Source organism: Cebidichthys violaceus, unplaced genomic scaffold, assembly GCF_023349555.1.
Source record: "Cebidichthys violaceus isolate CVI_PGR_0920_01 unplaced genomic scaffold, fCebVio1.0.p SCAF_73, whole genome shotgun sequence".
Lineage (NCBI taxonomy): Eukaryota > Metazoa > Chordata > Actinopteri > Perciformes > Stichaeidae > Cebidichthys > Cebidichthys violaceus.
Window position 1 is genome coordinate 97,501 of NW_027176957.1, and position 16,136 is coordinate 113,636.

The window sequence follows — 16,136 nt, forward strand, 5'->3', positions numbered from 1 at the left end:
CAGGCGCTCGCTGCGCCGGGACTCGAACTTCGACGCGCTGATCTCCAAGATCTACCCGAGCCGGGACGAGTACGAGGCCCACCAGCGCCGCGTCCTGGAGCGCCTCAACCGGCTGCACAACAAGGAGGCGCTGAGCTCCAGCATCGAGGAGGGGCTCCGGCAGCAGGCCCGCTACAGGTCTGTGAACGCGCTGACGTCAGCAAAAAAAGACGTGCGATGGGGGGGATATTCTCACGGGTGAACCAGAACTTTGTGCTGATCTGCAGGAACCACCGGGTGAAGAAGCCGACCCAGGAGAGCGACAACACCACCTTCAGCGGCGGCGAGGACAACGGCGACGCCCGCTCGCACCTGTCCCACGACTCCGCCCCCTCGCACGCCCCCCTCCCTCCGGGTCAGACCCCGTCGGAGGCCGGGCCGAGCCGCAAGCGGCCGCGGGCGTCGGACGACGACGGCGGCGGCGGCGTCTCGGGCCCCGAGGCGGACAGCGGGAGCCCCGCCCCCCCACCGCGGCGCCACAAGGAGAGGCCGGCCTCGGAGATCGAGCTGGTGTTCAGGCCGCACCCGGAGCTGGTCCAGGCCGAGGACTACAGCCAGACCAGGTGAGGCCGGATCAGATTCTGTGATAAAGGGCCAGCTCACCCAAACCACAAAAGACAAGGCTGTCAATCATCTATTTATGTTGTATGTCATTATTTACAGAAATACTACTAATAATCTGCCTGAACTAGGAACAGTTAAACGTGATCCACCATGTTCAACACCCTCAGAGAGAAGTCGTCGTGCTTCTTCTGCAAAGGTTCATCTTAGGATGAATAACGAGTCCATTAGGATCAACAGCTGCTGCTGTTAAAAGCTTGAGATGCTTTTGACACCTGAAGCCTTCATGATTTGTTAAAAATGGTCTGAATACTAAGAATGGTGTTTCCATCAGTCAGTCATCAGATTGAACAATCGTTCCTCCTCACTGACGTTCTTCCTCTTCCTCCTCTAGATACGTGAAGACCACCGCTAACGCCACAGTGGACCACCTGTCTAAGTACCTGGCTCTACGCATCGCCCTGGAGGAAGGACAGACCAACGGGGAGACGGAGGACAGAGGACGGGAGGAGACGAGAGGAGCAGGAGAGGAGACGAGAGGAGGAGAGGAGACAGGAGGAGGAGGAGGAGGAGAGGGCTCGAGTCTGAGGAACATCAGTGAGAAACAGTACACCATCTACATCATGACGAGAGGAGGACAGTTCTCTGTGAGTGAAAGACAAGCTCACGTTTAGATTTAACAGACTCCTTGTTCCGCTAAAGGTTCTCTGAAGAACGCTAAAGGTTCTCTGGAGGACTCAAAGGGTTCTCTGGAGAATGTAAAAGGTCCTTGGAACACTTAGATCTCAGAGAACATCCTCTCTCTCTCCTTGCTCTGTTATTATTGTCTGTCTACATTGGGCCTAATACGCCGTCAAAGAACACAGATCCAGAATATAGAACATATACGTTACATTACAGTCATTTAGCAGACGAATTAGACTATAGAATTAGTTTGTTCTGTCCAACACTTCCAGGTACCATTTTCTTCTTGACCTGCTGTGGTTCAGGTCCACACGTAGTCCAAGTTCTTATCTGAACAGGTTCTTATGAGAGCATGGTTCTCTCTGAGCTAGTTCTTCTCTGAGCAGGTTCTTATGAGAGCAGGTTCTCAGGTCTGTGTTTCTCTTCTCTCAGACGCTGAACGGCTCTCTGACTCTGGAGTTGGTCAATGAGAAGTACTGGAAGGTGAGGAAGCCTCTGGAGCTCTTCTATGCTCCCACCAAGGAGCAGCAGCAGCAGCAGCAGCAGGCGCCACAGAAGTCTCCGCCCACGCAGAGGGAGGGGTGAGGGTCTCACCACACTCCTCCTGAAGCTGAAGTTCACGGCTCATTATCAGCGCATCTTTTTACCGGCATCAAGATTCCGTTACATTTTGGATTTACCAGGAAGAAAAAACCCTTCCACTAAACATCAGCTTCATGTGAAGATAATAATCTATTATAAACACTTTGTCCTCTTGTTTCAGTTTGAATATCTCATTTAAACATTTCAAAAAGTCCCCACAGCTGGAAACATGAAATAACTGTTTCAGCTGATTCTCAAAACACACTTTAATCTCTTATCGATAGAACGAGACTGAAGCTCGTATTCAAACTGAGACCTTTGTTTTAACGTTCACTCATTCCCGATTCTTTTTAAACTGATTATCCTGTTAAGGGCTGGAGCCTATCCCAGCATGCACTGGGGTAGGTCAGGGTGACTGCATATTTTAGGAGCAATACTTTGACGATGTCGGCCTGTTCCTGGTTGTTCCTTTGATGTGTAACTGAAGAGTTAGAGATGTAGCTGAACACCCGTTCTTTGCTTTAGAACATGTTTAACGTTTGCATGAGTTCCTTTATTAACAGTCCACCGGGTGTTTCCTCCAATAAGCCATAAGTCTCACTTCATGTTTGAATCATTTCCGTCTGTATGCACTTTATATTTCCTGCAGCCATATAAGTTCTTAGCTTACCTCAGTTTCTATGGAATATTTGTATATTAAGAAACGCAATATTTCCCTTTTCTTCTGTTGTGTAATTAAACTTGTCAGCCATGCAGCACAATAAAACAATAAAACCCATTGTGTGCGTGAAATGGGATTAGTCTTCAATGATTCAGAACACCGTCATGAAAGTGTCTTCTTAAAAACAAGCGACTCGGCACAAAACACATTTTGAACGATGGCGTTTTATTGAAAACAAAAAAAAAAGTGAAGCAGAGTTTACTTCTTCTTGGACACGCCGACGGTGCGACCGCGACGCCCGGTGGTCTTGGTATGCTGACCGCGCACACGCAGACTGGAAGGACAGAAGAAGAAGACGGTTAATTCAGCTGAACATCATCTACCCAATGATCAGACGCTTTAAAACAAAGCTGAATATCTTTATTCATAAACATACTTTGCTCGATCAGCTGCGTCTTAAAGACGGTAAATTTAACGTGTGACACAGTTTAAACCGGACGTCTTACCCCCAGAAGTGCCGGAGACCCCGGTGAGCCCTGATCTTCTTCAGCCTCTCCAGATCTTCTCTCAGCTTGTTGTCCAGACCGTTAGCGAGGACCTGAAAACAGCCGAGAGACGCTTTGGTCATTACACACAAAAAGAAAACGCGGAACCATGTTCACGTTGCGTCATTCGTCTGGCTCAACGCGTAACGTCTTTTGACCGATAAAAGTCGTTAACGTTATTCATTCAGTCACATCTGTACTCTAACATCTGCTCATACACTCAACCATCTATGTTTAATGCGACGTCACCCTAAAGACCGGATGCAGGTGGTTTGCTCCACCGGCGGTTCACCTACCTGGCTGTATTTGCCGTCCTTGACGTCCTTCTGCCTGTTGAGGAACCAGTCGGGGATTTTGTACTGGCGAGGGTTCTGCATGATGGTCACCACACGCTCCACCTGAAACACATCCACACGACACGCTGCAGCATCTACACAGTCTGGAGGCTTTAAACTTAAGATAAAAAGGACCTAATAGTTCTGCCTGCCTGCCTGCCCCCCCCCCCCCCCCCGACCCGACCTCCTCACCTCATCGTCAGTCAGCTCTCCGGCCCGCTTGTTGAGGTCGATGTCGGCCTTCCTCAGGACGACGTGAGCGTAACGTCTGCCAACACCCTGAGACCAGACGGTAACGGTTATTATACAACCCATGGAACACTCGGATCAAGAACCACGCGTTACTATAAAGAACGACCGTTAAACCGTTACGCTCCGCACAGGAGACCTCGCTCACCTTGATGGCGGTGATGGCGAAGGCGATCTTCCTCCTGCCATCGATGTTCGTGTTGAGAACACGGAGAATGTGCTGGAACTTCTCAGGAATGACCAGAGACTGAAGACACAGAACAAGAACAACATCTGCATTTAGAATATAGATGTTGGCGTTAGAGCAGGAAAACGGATGCACATCTGTATCCTCTGGGGAACACTGACTCTAGAGGCATCAGGAGCTGCTGAAAGCCAAAGCTCAACAAGATCTGGAGCTTAAGTTAGTAACATCATGACAGGGGGACATGCTACTACTGGTGCTGCTGGTGTAACACCAGAGTTCAGCCCAAATCAACGCTCCCACGTGATATTCACTCTTCAACACGTGTCTCACAAAAGGTTTATGGATCTTATTAGTAGTTGAAGTGGGTCAAATACCTTTAAAGTATAGAATCTGTGCCTCTGCAGCTAACACTTTTGGCTCCAGTTAGCACAGCTACTGGAGATAATGCTAAGCTAACTCAACAAACTAAAGAGTCCTTTTAAAACGACTCAGACAAACACTTCACTGAACCGGAACCCACAGCTGCTCAGCGCTTCAGCCGACACCGCTACACGTGCGTCTACACCGGCGTAACGTGGACTTTTCGGTGCCCGGTGCAGTGAGCTCAACATGCTAACACTCAGTATGAGGCTAGCTAGCTAGCTGTGGACCGTCCATACACCTCAGCTCAGCACCGACAGTAAACGGCGTTAAAACGCTAGTTTCTGACTTAATATCGCAACAATTCAACATCTGTCCGTTCGCACGAACTGTGCAGAATGTATTTAAGGTGAACAAGTGATAAAAGAGACAGATCAGAGCTCGATGATTGAAGATTTCAAACCTATATCGGGTTGACAGAAAACGTACTCACCATCTTGGAAGTAGGTTCCGTGCGAAGAGGAAGCCGCTAAGTTCTCGCGAGAGTTTGAGTGTTATCGTTGAGCGGAAGTCAGTCCATCACTTTTAATTTGTCCGACGATAAAAACATTTTTTTAACACCGGTTCAATGAAACAAGCGATTATAATTGCAACCTTAACGTAGTCACACACAAATCAATATGCACTATTTTGCGTTTATTTGTCTCACTTAATTTAAAGTCGTATTAACAGCTCGTTCATAAACTCAACGACGCTGCTTCGTTCTCGGTGACAGCGAGGCGGAACCTTTACTGTCTTTTCTTTATAACGTCAGTGTAAACTGGCCGTAATGGCGGAGGTAGCTGCTGCAGCCGTTGGCGCTGTTCTCGATGTAAACACAGCTGGAAACACGACGGACATGATGGCGTATTTACACGACGAGGTGACGTCTGAGTACTTGTGTTCGAATCTTCAACTGTCGTGAAAAGAATATTAAAATATTCAACTGTTTATTCTCTTTTCACATCCTGTATATCCTGTTAGCATTCAACAACAAGAGGCTGTGGCTATCAATGAACTGTGACTTTACATGAAAATAACAATAATAATTTACAGTAAATAAAGTCTTTCAAAATGGTTTTAACTAATATATCCATGTAGCGGGAAGCTAATGTAGCTGTTAGCATCCTGTCAAAACACCGGACAGCTCAGTGATTTCCTGAATGTAACACAGTTCAACGTCACAGGTGTTTATAGTAATAACAACAATAATAATAATACATGTATTTATATTTATAGCACCTTTAAAAGCAAGGTACTTTGACAGACAAAAGCAGCATAATCAATGCAATAATAATAACAGAAAGATCAGTGAGACAGTTGATAAAAAAAATAAATAATAATAATTTAGTAAAATCAACAAATACAAATAAATATAAAACAGAAAAGCCAGTCTGTAAAAATGTGTTTTAAGTAATGATTTAAAAGAGATTATCTCCTCAGGCAGCTCGTTATAATACTCTAATATAATAAATAATAATATAAATATTTATAGTCGATATGATAAAAAATACACAAAGAAATAAATTAAATTAAATAATTTAGTAAAATCAACAAATACACAAAGAAATAAATGAAATCAAATAATTTAGTAAAATCAACAAATACACAAAGAAATAAATTAAATCTAATAATGTAGTAAAATCAACAAATATAAATACACAAAGAAATAAATTAAATTAAATAATTTAGTAAAATCAACAAATAAAAATGCTCAAAGAAATAAATTAAATCAAATAATTTAGTAAAATCAACAAATAAAAATAACAAAGAAATAAATTAAATAATTTAGTAAAATCAACAAATAAAAATGCTCAAAGAAATAAATTAAATCAAATAATTTAGTAAAATCAACAAATAAAAATAACAAAGAAATAAATTAAATAATTTAGTAAAGTCAACAAATAAAAATATAACAGAAATAAAACAGAAAAGCCAGTCTATGAAATAAATGAAATAAAAATAATTTAGTAAAATAATTGTAAGGCTGCGAGCTGGCTCACAGGGCTCAACATTTTCTCTTATACACGTTGACTCATACATGCTTTAAAAGTGATCAGTAAAATCTTAAAATCAGTTCTGAAACCAGCAGGGAGGCGATGGAGAGAGGCCAGGGTCTGATGTGATGTCGTCTGAACCAGTTTAATCGATTAGTCGACCGATGGCAAACTTGGTCGATTTAGTCAATTTTATTAATAAAAGTCAGTCGTAAAGAAAAAGGCTCCGTGATCATGTGATGATTCAGTCAATCATTACAATGTTTATTGTGAGGTATTTATTTAAATATATATGGGTTATTTAACAGGCTGTAGTTACCATGTTACATGCAGATAGAATCAAACTTATTACCATATTATAGGAAAACATCTTCTCATAGAAATCCCAAATTCCTGGGCTTCACTCCCCTTGAAACCAACGTCCCAAATATTTTGCAGCCCTAGTTGTAACCCTTTACTTCCTCTACTCATATGTGTTAAAGTTAAAGACATGCTATTATTATTATTATTATTATTATTAATATCAATGTCTGTTCTTAATTTTTTTAGAACACTGACGGAGAAATGACGAACCTGAACCTCGGAGAACTGGACCTCACGACGGATGAGTTCATCTTGGATGAAGTGGACAGTGAGTCTAATTTTGCAATGATGTCCGTATTATTTCTTCACACTTAATAATTATTAGTTATTCTATTGTTGCTGTTATTCTGTTATTATTAGTTCTACCTCATGTCATATGGTGACAGTTTTCATCACATGTGACAGTTAAAGTTATTGTCACGTGTTGTGCAGAGTTTGATTAGTTGTTAACGTTGCGTTTGATTAGTTGTTAACGTTGCTCCTCTGCGTCTCCTGCAGTTCACATCCAGGCCAACCTGGAGGACGACCTTGTGAAGGAGGCGCTGAAAACGGTGAGAAGATCTCCTGACTCGTCACGTTTGACCAGCAGCATTTAAACAAAGTGTCACCGGTCATAGACGCGCATTTATATAACGGATCATCCGTCATTATTGTCTCGTTAACTAGAACGTGATACGTGGTGTGATGTATGTGGTGGTGACGGTGGTCTTCCTCCTCTCTGTGGGCAGGGCGTAGACCTGAGGCAGTACTCTAAACAGGTGGAGTCAGAGCTGCAGAGGATTGAACAGGCCTCCATCAAAGACTGTATCCTTCAGTGTGAACGTCTCCATGACAGACATCAGTCTCTTTACAGATAAACGTTCTACTGATCCATCTTAACTTAGGCTTCAAAGAAAGGAATATTATATCATATATAATATATATATATATATGATATAATATATATATATATATATATATATATATATATATATATATTATCATGTATATAATTAATATACTATATATGATATAATAATATATATTATATTATTAATGTTATTAATATAATTAATAACATATCTTCCTATAACAGAAGCACTAGTCATGTTTGTGTCCTGTCTCTCTGTCTATCTATCTATTTCTCTTTCTCTCTCTCTAAACATACAATAACATGTCTCTCTCTCTGTCTCTCTCTCTCTCTCTCTCTGTTTTTCTCTCTCTCTCTCTCTGTCTCTCTCTCTCTCTCTGTTTTTCTCTCTCTCTCTCTCTCTCTCTCTCTCTCTGTCTCTCTCTCTCTCTGTTTTTCTCTCTGTCTCTCTCTCTCTCTCTCTCTCTCTCTGTTTTTCTCTCTCTCTCTCTGTTTCTCTCTGTGTTTCTCTCTCTCTCTCTCTGTCTCACTTCACTTCACTGTCTAACTTTCTATCATGGACAAAAGAGAAGATGGGCGTTCAGTGTGAGGCTCTAATGGAGGAGAAGAAACCTCAATATCTTCATCAATCAGGGAAGTTTAAAGCCTGTAATCGATATATTTCAGTGTTCAGGGATATTGAGTTGTGTTGGTTCTGCATCTACTTTAAACATGTTGTGACTATTTAAGGAGGAGATAGTTTAATTTTCCTGACTGTTCACCCGTCAGACATCAAGGAGAGTCAGAACATCGCTCTGCTGCACAACCAGATCACCGCCTGTGACTCCATCCTGGAGGTAAGACCAGACCACCTCGTGGGCTTGCTTTGATTGACAGGTCTCTACCACGTTTAAATTCTCTCCTCTTGTCAGCGTATGGAGGGCATGCTGAGCGGCTTCCAGAGTGACCTGTCCTCCATCAGCAGCGAGATCCAGACGCTGCAGCAGCAGTCGGTCAGCATGAACGTGCGGCTGAAGAACCGGCAGGCGGTACGCAGCCACCTCAGCCAGCTGGTGGACGAGCTGGTGGTGCCCGGAGCCATGATCTCGTGAGTGGGACGGCTCCGATCCGCCGTAGACCGCCCGGTAAACGTTTGTGGTGTCTTGACGTTGTCCTCCGTGTCCACGCAGCACCATCCTGGACAGTCCCGTGACGGAGCAGGAGTTCCTGGAGCAGCTTCACGAGCTCAACAACAAGATCAACTTCGCCAAAGAGCTGAGCTTCAGAGAGACACTGGCCTGCTCCGACATCCAGGACATCGTGGACCGCCTCAAGCTCAAGGTTCACCACAATACCTGAGGGCTCATCCTTTGGGTTATGAAACATTACACATCCTACAAGCCCAAGTGACACTTTATATATTGTTATTTATTCCTTCCTGTCTTCAGGCCGTGTCAAAGATCCGAGAGTTCATTCTTCAGAAGATTTACTCGTTCAGGAAGCCAATGACGAACTACCAGATCCCCCAGAACACTCTGCTGAAGTACAGGTGAGCTCTCCATGTTGTTATTAATACAATGTAGTGTAAGGTAGGTGTGAAGTTTGGTGGATGTCAGAACTACTGAAGTGGAGATTTCTGGATCAGAGTGTGAGAAAAACTCCATTGATAGAAAAGCTCCTTTAAAGAGACGTTTAGTTAAAGTCCAGACATTTAGAAGAGTCTCCAGGTGAAGAGGGTCACAACATGAACTAGTAGATATCACCATCACACTTCACCACTTCATCACTCACATTAAGAGTATTTATTGTATTACAAGTTTTCTGAAATGTTGTGTTTAAATATGCAAATGATGCATAATCTAATGGTAACTTTTGGTGAATTTAGTAGAAATCTACAGACGTAAATAAACAAAGTATAAAATGAATGTTTTGTTTCCTCTAGTCTGAAAGAAGACGAGTTATGGAATTAAAATAGATTTTAAGTGAGGTTGTATGAATGACTTATCAGCTTCTGGAACTCTTAATTTAAGTTCTTTATTCTTTGTTTTATCGTTTAGAAAAAACACAAAAGTGACAAAAGTCCAGGAATGTTTTTGTGAAACATTTTTATAATTTATTCACAGTTTAAACTGCCTTTGAGTCTTTCACTTAAACCCACAGACACACTCGTGTTTCTGAGGTTTCATCAGTTGAACCTTGTGCTCTCTGTAGATTCTTCTATCAGTTCCTTTTGGCCAACGAGAGAACGGTGGCGAAGGAGATCAGAGACGAGTACGTGGACACCATGAGCAAGATCTACTACAGTTACTTCAAGTCGTACAGCGGCCGGCTGCTCAAAGTGCAGGTCGGTTCAGTTTAAAGAGCTTTAAGTCAACCGTCACGAGTTAAACGTGTTTCTTTAATTAAATGTGTCACGTGTTTCTTTAAATGTTTCACATGTTTCTTTAATTAAATGTGTCACGTGTTTCTTTAAATGTTTCACGTGTTTCTTTAAATGTTTCACGTGTTTCTTTAAATGTTTCACGTGTTTCTTTAAATGTTTCACGTGTTTCTTTAACGAGACGATTCTCTTCTTCAGTACGAGGAAGTGGCAGACAAAGATGACCTGATGGGAGTAGAAGACACAGCCAAGAAAGATATCCTTTTGTGTGTGTGTGTGTGTGTGTGTGTGTGTGTGTGTGTGTGTGTGTGTGTGTGTGTGTGTGTGCGTGCGTGCGTGCGTGCGTGCGTGCGTGCGTGTGTGCAGGTATATGTGTGTGTGTGTGTGGTATGCCTCACATGTGGGTGTGTGACAGCAGCATACTGAACACACTGATCAGCTCATTAAACGTCTCCTGAGGGCGTCCTCTGACCCGCCAAGTCCAGTTTATTGACACACTTCACAAATTAACCTCACGTGGTTTCACAACCCGCACGACATGATTAAACTACAACATAGACAATCCAGAACTGAATGTGTGAACTTGCATGAAGAAGGTGGATCCAAATCAATTAGGATGTTCTCCAGAACGTGTTGTTTGTCAGAAAAAACCTTCAGACATCTCTCTGGAGTCTAGAGGTCCTGCTCCTTGTCTAAAGTGTCAGTGGAGCTCCTTGACTTCCTGCTGCAGGCTTCTTCTCCAAACCGTCTCTGAAGAGCAGGAACACCATCTTCACCGTGGGCCAGAGGGGGGCCATCCTGAGTCCCGCTGACCTGGAGGGGCCCATCCTGGTCCCCCATACGGCCCAGAGAGGAGACAGCCGGGTGAGGCGCCACAAACACACCGCTGCAGCTCCTCTCCTCGACGTGTACTGAAGTGTTGATCATCTCTGCCCTCTTGTGGTGTCTTGTAGGAACTTATTTGTTTGGATTGAGGCTAATCGTGAGCGTGTTTCTGTCCTCCAGTACCCCTACGAGACGCTGTTCCGCAGCCAGCACTACGCTCTGCTGGACAACGGCTGCAGGGAGTTCCTCTTCCTCTCCGACTTCTTCATGGTGACGGGAAACTCCGCCCTCGACCTCTTCAACAGCATCATGGGAAAAACTCTCAGCATGTTCCTGGTACCCTCACAGCTGTTCACGCTTTAAGTTCATGAATGGTTTCCATGCCGAGGCGTCACGCTGTCTGTCTGTCTGTCTGCTCCGTCCCTGCAGAAGAGCATGTCCGCCTACGTGTCCGACTGCTACGACAGCATCGCCGTCTTCCTCTGCATCCACATCATCCTCCGGTTCAGAGCCATCACCGCCAAGAGGACCATCCCGGCCCTCGACAAGTCAGTGTCCCAGTAGAGCCCGGCTCGCGGTTCAACGGTCCAAAAGAAGACCAGTTCAATGTGAACCAGTGACCCGCTGGGACTCAAACGTCTTTATTTCACGCATCATAACATAATATAGTATAATATAATATTATATTATTTTATATAATATAGTATAATATAATATTATATATTATATCGCTCGATAAATAAAATGTATTATTATTATTATTATTATTATAATTTAATATAATATAGTATAATTTAATATAATATAGTTTAATACAATATTATATAATTTTAATATGATATAATATTATATAATTTTATATAATATAGTATAATTTAATATAATGTAATATATAATTTAATATAATATAGTATGATATTATATAATTTAATATAAGAAAGTATAATATAATTTAGTATAGTATAACATAATATAATATGATATAATTTAATTTAATTTAATAAAGCATAATATTGTATTATATATTCTGTAACATCATTCTTAAAACCTGCTCTGTTTTTAGCACTTTTTAAAGTTCTTAAACCAACAGAGAAGTTTAAACTAGATTATTTTATAAATATGTGAGATTTAAATTCAGGATTCAGGATCATTTGATTCTGACACTGAATGACTCTTTGAATGACGCAGTCTGCCGTCACCTGGTTGAGTTTGTTATGATGTCTAAATCTTCTTTCTCTGTTATTTGTGTTTTTATGTGGTGATTGTGTAGAAATGTAAAGCCACCATCCTGTCGACATCAATAAATACTAAAATACATTTTAACGAGCTGCATGGAGACGGCGATGAAGGTGCGAGTGAGTCTTCCTCACCTGTGTGCTCAGGTACTGGGAGGCGGTGCTGGAGCTGTTGTGGCCGAGGTTTGAGCTGATCCTGGAGATGAACATCCACAGCATCCGAAACACAGACCCTCAGAGGCTGGGAGTGCTGGACACCAGACCCCACTACGTAGGTCTACACACACTCACACACACACACACACACACGTACCGCAGCGTGTTTCAGTGCGTTTGTTGATTTGTTTTTAAGATCACCCGTCGCTACGCAGAGTTCTCGTCGGCCATCGTCAGCATCAACCAGACATTTCCCAACGAGAGGACCAACACTCTGCTGGGACAGCTGCTGGTAACACACACACACACACACACACACACACACACTAACAGGGAGGCAGCAGCAGACCAGCGAGAGGTTACATCACTGTTTTTATGAACGAGTGTGGTGTCTTTGTTTCTCTTGTGTCTAAATGATGGACTGGTTCGTTGTGGTCCTCTGTTCTCCAGGTGGAGGTGGAGAACTTTGTGCTGAAGATGGCGGCAGAGTTTCCCTCCAGAAGAGACCAGCTGATCTTCCTCATGAACAACTACGACATGATGCTCAGCGTCCTGATGGTGAGCGGCCGCCGAGCAGAGTCTCTCTCTCGTCAAGAGACGTTGAGCTCACGATGCCTGTTGTTCCCCTGTTTGTCCAGGAGAGGGCGGCGGACGACAGCAAAGAGGTGGAGGGTTTCCAACAGCTGCTGCTGGCCAGGACGCAGGTAAACATCACTGAGGCATTCTGGGAAACCTGAAGCCCCCCCCCCCCGTTTCACTCCCTTCATCTTCCTGCGTCCTCTTTGTGTTTATTAAAGCTTTTATTTTGACACGCAGCGTATTTTAAGTTACACAACAGAGGAACAGGATTGCGTAACATCGAAACAACAACAACAGTTGTAGTTTGGTGAGGCGGTGGAGCAGCGTGGCATCATGGGAGTTGTTGTCTTCGTTGCAGTCGTTAGGACTCCTTCAGTGTTCAATAATACGTCTTAACACTGGATGAAAGGTCTGCACTGATTAACATGACGTGAACACACAACATTTTAATGTGTAGACATTACATAATACACCTTTAAAGATGCTGTTAGGAGCACTCAGTACCTTTTAAAACTTTACTTTTATTTAAATATATAAATATGTATATGAATACATATTATTCAGCCTGTGTAAGTGAACTTGTGTTTTCTTGTATTTCTGAAGTAAATTGTTTTAAAGTCTGTTTTCATTTAAATAAAACTGAATGACGCTCACTGTGGTGTTTCTAACCTTCCTCCTCTTCCTCGTCCTCCTTCTCTTCTTCCTCCTCTTCTTCCCCCTCCTTTTCCTTTTCCTCCTCATCCTTTTCCTCTTCCTCCTCTTCTTTCTTTTCCTCTTTCTCCTCCTCCTCTTCTTCCTCTCTCTCTTGATCTTCTTCCTCCTCCTCTTCTTTCTTTTCCTCTTCCTCCTCCTCCTCCTCTTCCTCCTCCTCCAGGAGTTCATCGAGGAGATTCTGTCCCCCCCCTTCGGGGGGATGATCTCGTTCGTGAAGGAGGCCGAGGCTTTGATGGAGAAAGGTCAGCTGGACCGACTAAAGAATGACGAAGGTGAGAAGACGAGCTAAAGAACCGATATTCTTCTTATTGTGAAAGGAACCGAGACAGGAAGTCCTCTGTGAAACATAACAACATGCTGACTCAGCGTGAGCGGGACTCTCTCACTTCACGCTTCACTTTAGTTTTACAGACTAATGAACGACGTTCCTCTCAGTTTCATTTCTCAATCTCAGCTTCACATCCTTATATTTGTGTGTGTGTGTGTGTGTGTGTGTGTGTGTGTGTGTGTGTGTGTGTGTGTGTGTGTGTGTGTGTGTGTTGCAGCTCGTATCACTCAGCTGGTTCGGGGGTTTTCCAGCACGTGGAAACAGTCGGTGGAGTCGATGAGTCAGGACGTCATGAGGTCCTTCACCAACTTCAAAAACGGGACCAGCATCATCCAGGTGAGACGACAACAACAACAACAACAACAACAACAACAACAGCTGCTGCTTGAGTCTCAATTCATCGAGAAGATATTTTCAGACTTCACGTCCGAAACACGGAACTAAAAAATGTGATGCGTCGTTTTATATTTAACTACCAAACACTAAAAATAAAGGCGCTAACCAGAACCACGAAGGGTCCTTTGGCTTGTTCTCAGAGGAGAACCCTCTTTGGTTAAAGGTTGAAGGTAGAACCCAACATAAACGGTTACGCCGAGAACCATCTGTCAAAGGTTCCACCCAGAACCTCCAATGAGAGATTCATTCCAGAAACTTTACACCTTCTAAGGGTGCTAACAAGAATGCACCAAAGGTTCCCTTTATATTATATTTATATTTCAAAGGTTCTATGGAAGGTTCTACAGAGTAACTTTTTCTGGTGTAGTGGTTCCACCCAGAACCTTTTATAAAGGATTTATCTGGAGTTCAACATAAAGGGTAACACCTAAAACCATCATGTCAAATGTTCCGCCCAGAACTTTATCTAGTGGTTCTATCCAGAACCTTTACACCTTCTAAGAGTAGAATCAACTCAGAGAGTTCTACCTGGAACCCTATGGACAGTTTTCTATGGTGTAATGGTTCAACCAAGAACCTTCTCCTGAGGTTCTATCAAAAACCTTTGCACCTTCTAATGGTGCTATCAATAATCCACCAAGGAGGTACTACTGAGAACCCTTTTATATTACAAAGGTTCCACCCAGAATCCCTATGGGGAGGTTCTACAACGAAACCTTCTATGGTGTAATGGTTCCACCCAAAACCTTCTCTGGAGGGTCTATCCAGAACCTTTGCACCTTCTCAGGGTGCTAACGAGAATGCACCAAGGGGGTTCTACTGAGAACCCCTTTATATTCCAAAGGTTCCACCCAGAATACGCTATCAAAGGTTCTCCAGAGTAACTTAATAAAGGTCAAGGTGATATTCTGTTTGTTAATTGTCTAAATAAATGTGATTTCTTCATAATTCGGTCCAACAAACGACATCCTCACATCTCAGAACCTGAAACTAGTAGACGTTTAATTAGAAATGTCTAATTCTGTGTTGGTATAGATGAACTTAGATTATTGTTTGGGTATATTATTATATATATATATTATTGGGTATCACACTCGTATTAGTTCCATATTCATATTAATGTGTGAGAGGAAGTGAGTGGTTGCAATAACTTCCCGGCGCTCCGCTTCCTGTTTTGTGCTGCAGGGCGCCCTGACCCAGCTGATCCAGTACTACCACGGCTTCCACAAGATCCTCAACCAGCCCACGTTCCGCAGCCTCGCCGTCCGCTCGGAGCTCATCAACCTGCACCACCTCATGGTGGAGGTGAAGAAGCACAAACCCAACTTCTAACGCGGGGGGGGGGGCACACCTGAAAACAAACTCAAACTGTCTCAAACTGTCCATTCATGAAGTCGTATCATAGATCAGTTAACCAAGTCACTGCATGTTTGTGTTTTATTTCACTTTATGTCTAAATATGTGAGATAAAAAAAGATTACTGTGATAATGACACAGACTCTGCTTCTCTGTAAGAAGACTTTGATTTGAAGTTGTGATCCTGAAGATTTCAGTCCTGGTTCACTAAAACATCACAGGAGTGGCAGACCCCGCCACCAACAGTGAAAACTACTCTACAGGATTAGTGGGACGACCATAAATAATGATTAAGATCTTAAGGATTGTGACAAAATCAAAACACTGAAACACTGAATAGAAGACTTTCATGATGAAACAGTTTGTTTTTATTTAACATGCATTAATAAATCATACGTTGATAGGATTTGCTTTGTAACATTTATAACGCTGCACTAGTGAGAGACGCTCTCGCAAACATTTTTACTTGAAACAAGAACAAACGTAGTTTTGTGAGACTGAAGGACGAAGCTGCTGATGTTCCGTCCCTCAGTACTGTCTGACTGTCAACAGGTACACGGTTTCATGTGTACTGTAGTTTTTAATCAAACAAACAAACAGGAGGAAACTGTGCATTTGTTTGGGGACTATTTTCATCGGCGGATGAATCCACATTAGGCGCTCTAGACAGTGAACCTGTTGATCTGTGTGTGAGAAGTCGTTCAGTCTGTTTAACAATGAAGAAATGGAAACAGGA

The 16,136-nt window shown here is 42.9% G+C and overlaps 3 protein-coding genes across 3 annotated transcripts in view; 2 read left to right on the forward strand and 1 right to left on the reverse strand.

Moving 5' to 3' along the window:
• LOC137891978 (E3 ubiquitin-protein ligase RING2-A-like) overlaps positions 1 to 2,644 on the forward strand; it is a 4,328-nt gene extending 1,684 nt beyond the window's left edge. Inside the window, exons 4-7 of the mRNA XM_068736857.1 lie at positions 1 to 177; positions 267 to 602; positions 995 to 1,247; positions 1,717 to 2,644. The exon at positions 1 to 177 is cut by the window's left edge and continues 39 nt beyond it. Coding sequence (XP_068592958.1) covers positions 1 to 177; positions 267 to 602; positions 995 to 1,247; positions 1,717 to 1,869 — 919 coding nt within the window. The 3' untranslated portion in view covers positions 1,870 to 2,644. The remainder of the gene's footprint in view (positions 178 to 266; positions 603 to 994; positions 1,248 to 1,716) is intronic.
• An 89-nt stretch (positions 2,645 to 2,733) lies between these two features.
• On the reverse strand, positions 2,734 to 4,778 carry rps18 (ribosomal protein S18). Its single transcript, XM_068736858.1, has 6 exons — positions 4,697 to 4,778; positions 3,805 to 3,903; positions 3,600 to 3,686; positions 3,369 to 3,470; positions 3,034 to 3,125; positions 2,734 to 2,861 (listed from the first exon to the last, which is right to left on the reverse strand). The coding sequence occupies exons 1-6, from the start codon at positions 4,697 to 4,699 to the stop codon at positions 2,786 to 2,788; spliced, it is 459 nt and encodes a 152-aa protein (XP_068592959.1). The 5' UTR covers positions 4,700 to 4,778; the 3' UTR covers positions 2,734 to 2,785.
• A 222-nt stretch (positions 4,779 to 5,000) lies between these two features.
• Positions 5,001 to 16,136, forward strand: vps52 (VPS52 subunit of GARP complex). The gene is made up of 20 exons (XM_068736887.1): positions 5,001 to 5,125; positions 6,789 to 6,870; positions 7,101 to 7,153; positions 7,331 to 7,406; positions 8,221 to 8,288; positions 8,364 to 8,539; positions 8,622 to 8,772; positions 8,880 to 8,980; positions 9,643 to 9,775; positions 10,010 to 10,065; positions 10,540 to 10,675; positions 10,817 to 10,972; positions 11,066 to 11,184; positions 12,019 to 12,142; positions 12,224 to 12,319; positions 12,478 to 12,585; positions 12,666 to 12,731; positions 13,481 to 13,592; positions 13,866 to 13,984; positions 15,230 to 16,136. Exons 1-20 carry the CDS (start codon positions 5,033 to 5,035, stop codon positions 15,374 to 15,376), a joined length of 2,172 nt encoding a protein of 723 aa, XP_068592988.1. The 5' UTR covers positions 5,001 to 5,032; the 3' UTR covers positions 15,377 to 16,136.

Coding starts and splice junctions, on each gene's coding strand:
- rps18 (XM_068736858.1), bottom strand. Junction 3,687..3,804: donor TCGCCATCACCGCCATCAAG/GTGAGCGAGGTC, acceptor GTCTGGTCTCAG/GGTGTTGGCAGACGTTACGC. Junction 3,126..3,368: donor AGGACGGCAAATACAGCCAG/GTAGGTGAACCG, acceptor GGCTGTTTTCAG/GTCCTCGCTAACGGTCTGGA.
- vps52 (XM_068736887.1), top strand. CDS start 5,033: ATGGCGGAGGTAGCTGCTGCAGCCGTTGGCGCTGTTCTCGATGTAAAC. Junction 7,407..8,220: donor ACAGGCCTCCATCAAAGACT/GTATCCTTCAGT, acceptor TTCACCCGTCAG/ACATCAAGGAGAGTCAGAAC. Junction 12,320..12,477: donor CTCTGCTGGGACAGCTGCTG/GTAACACACACA, acceptor TCTGTTCTCCAG/GTGGAGGTGGAGAACTTTGT.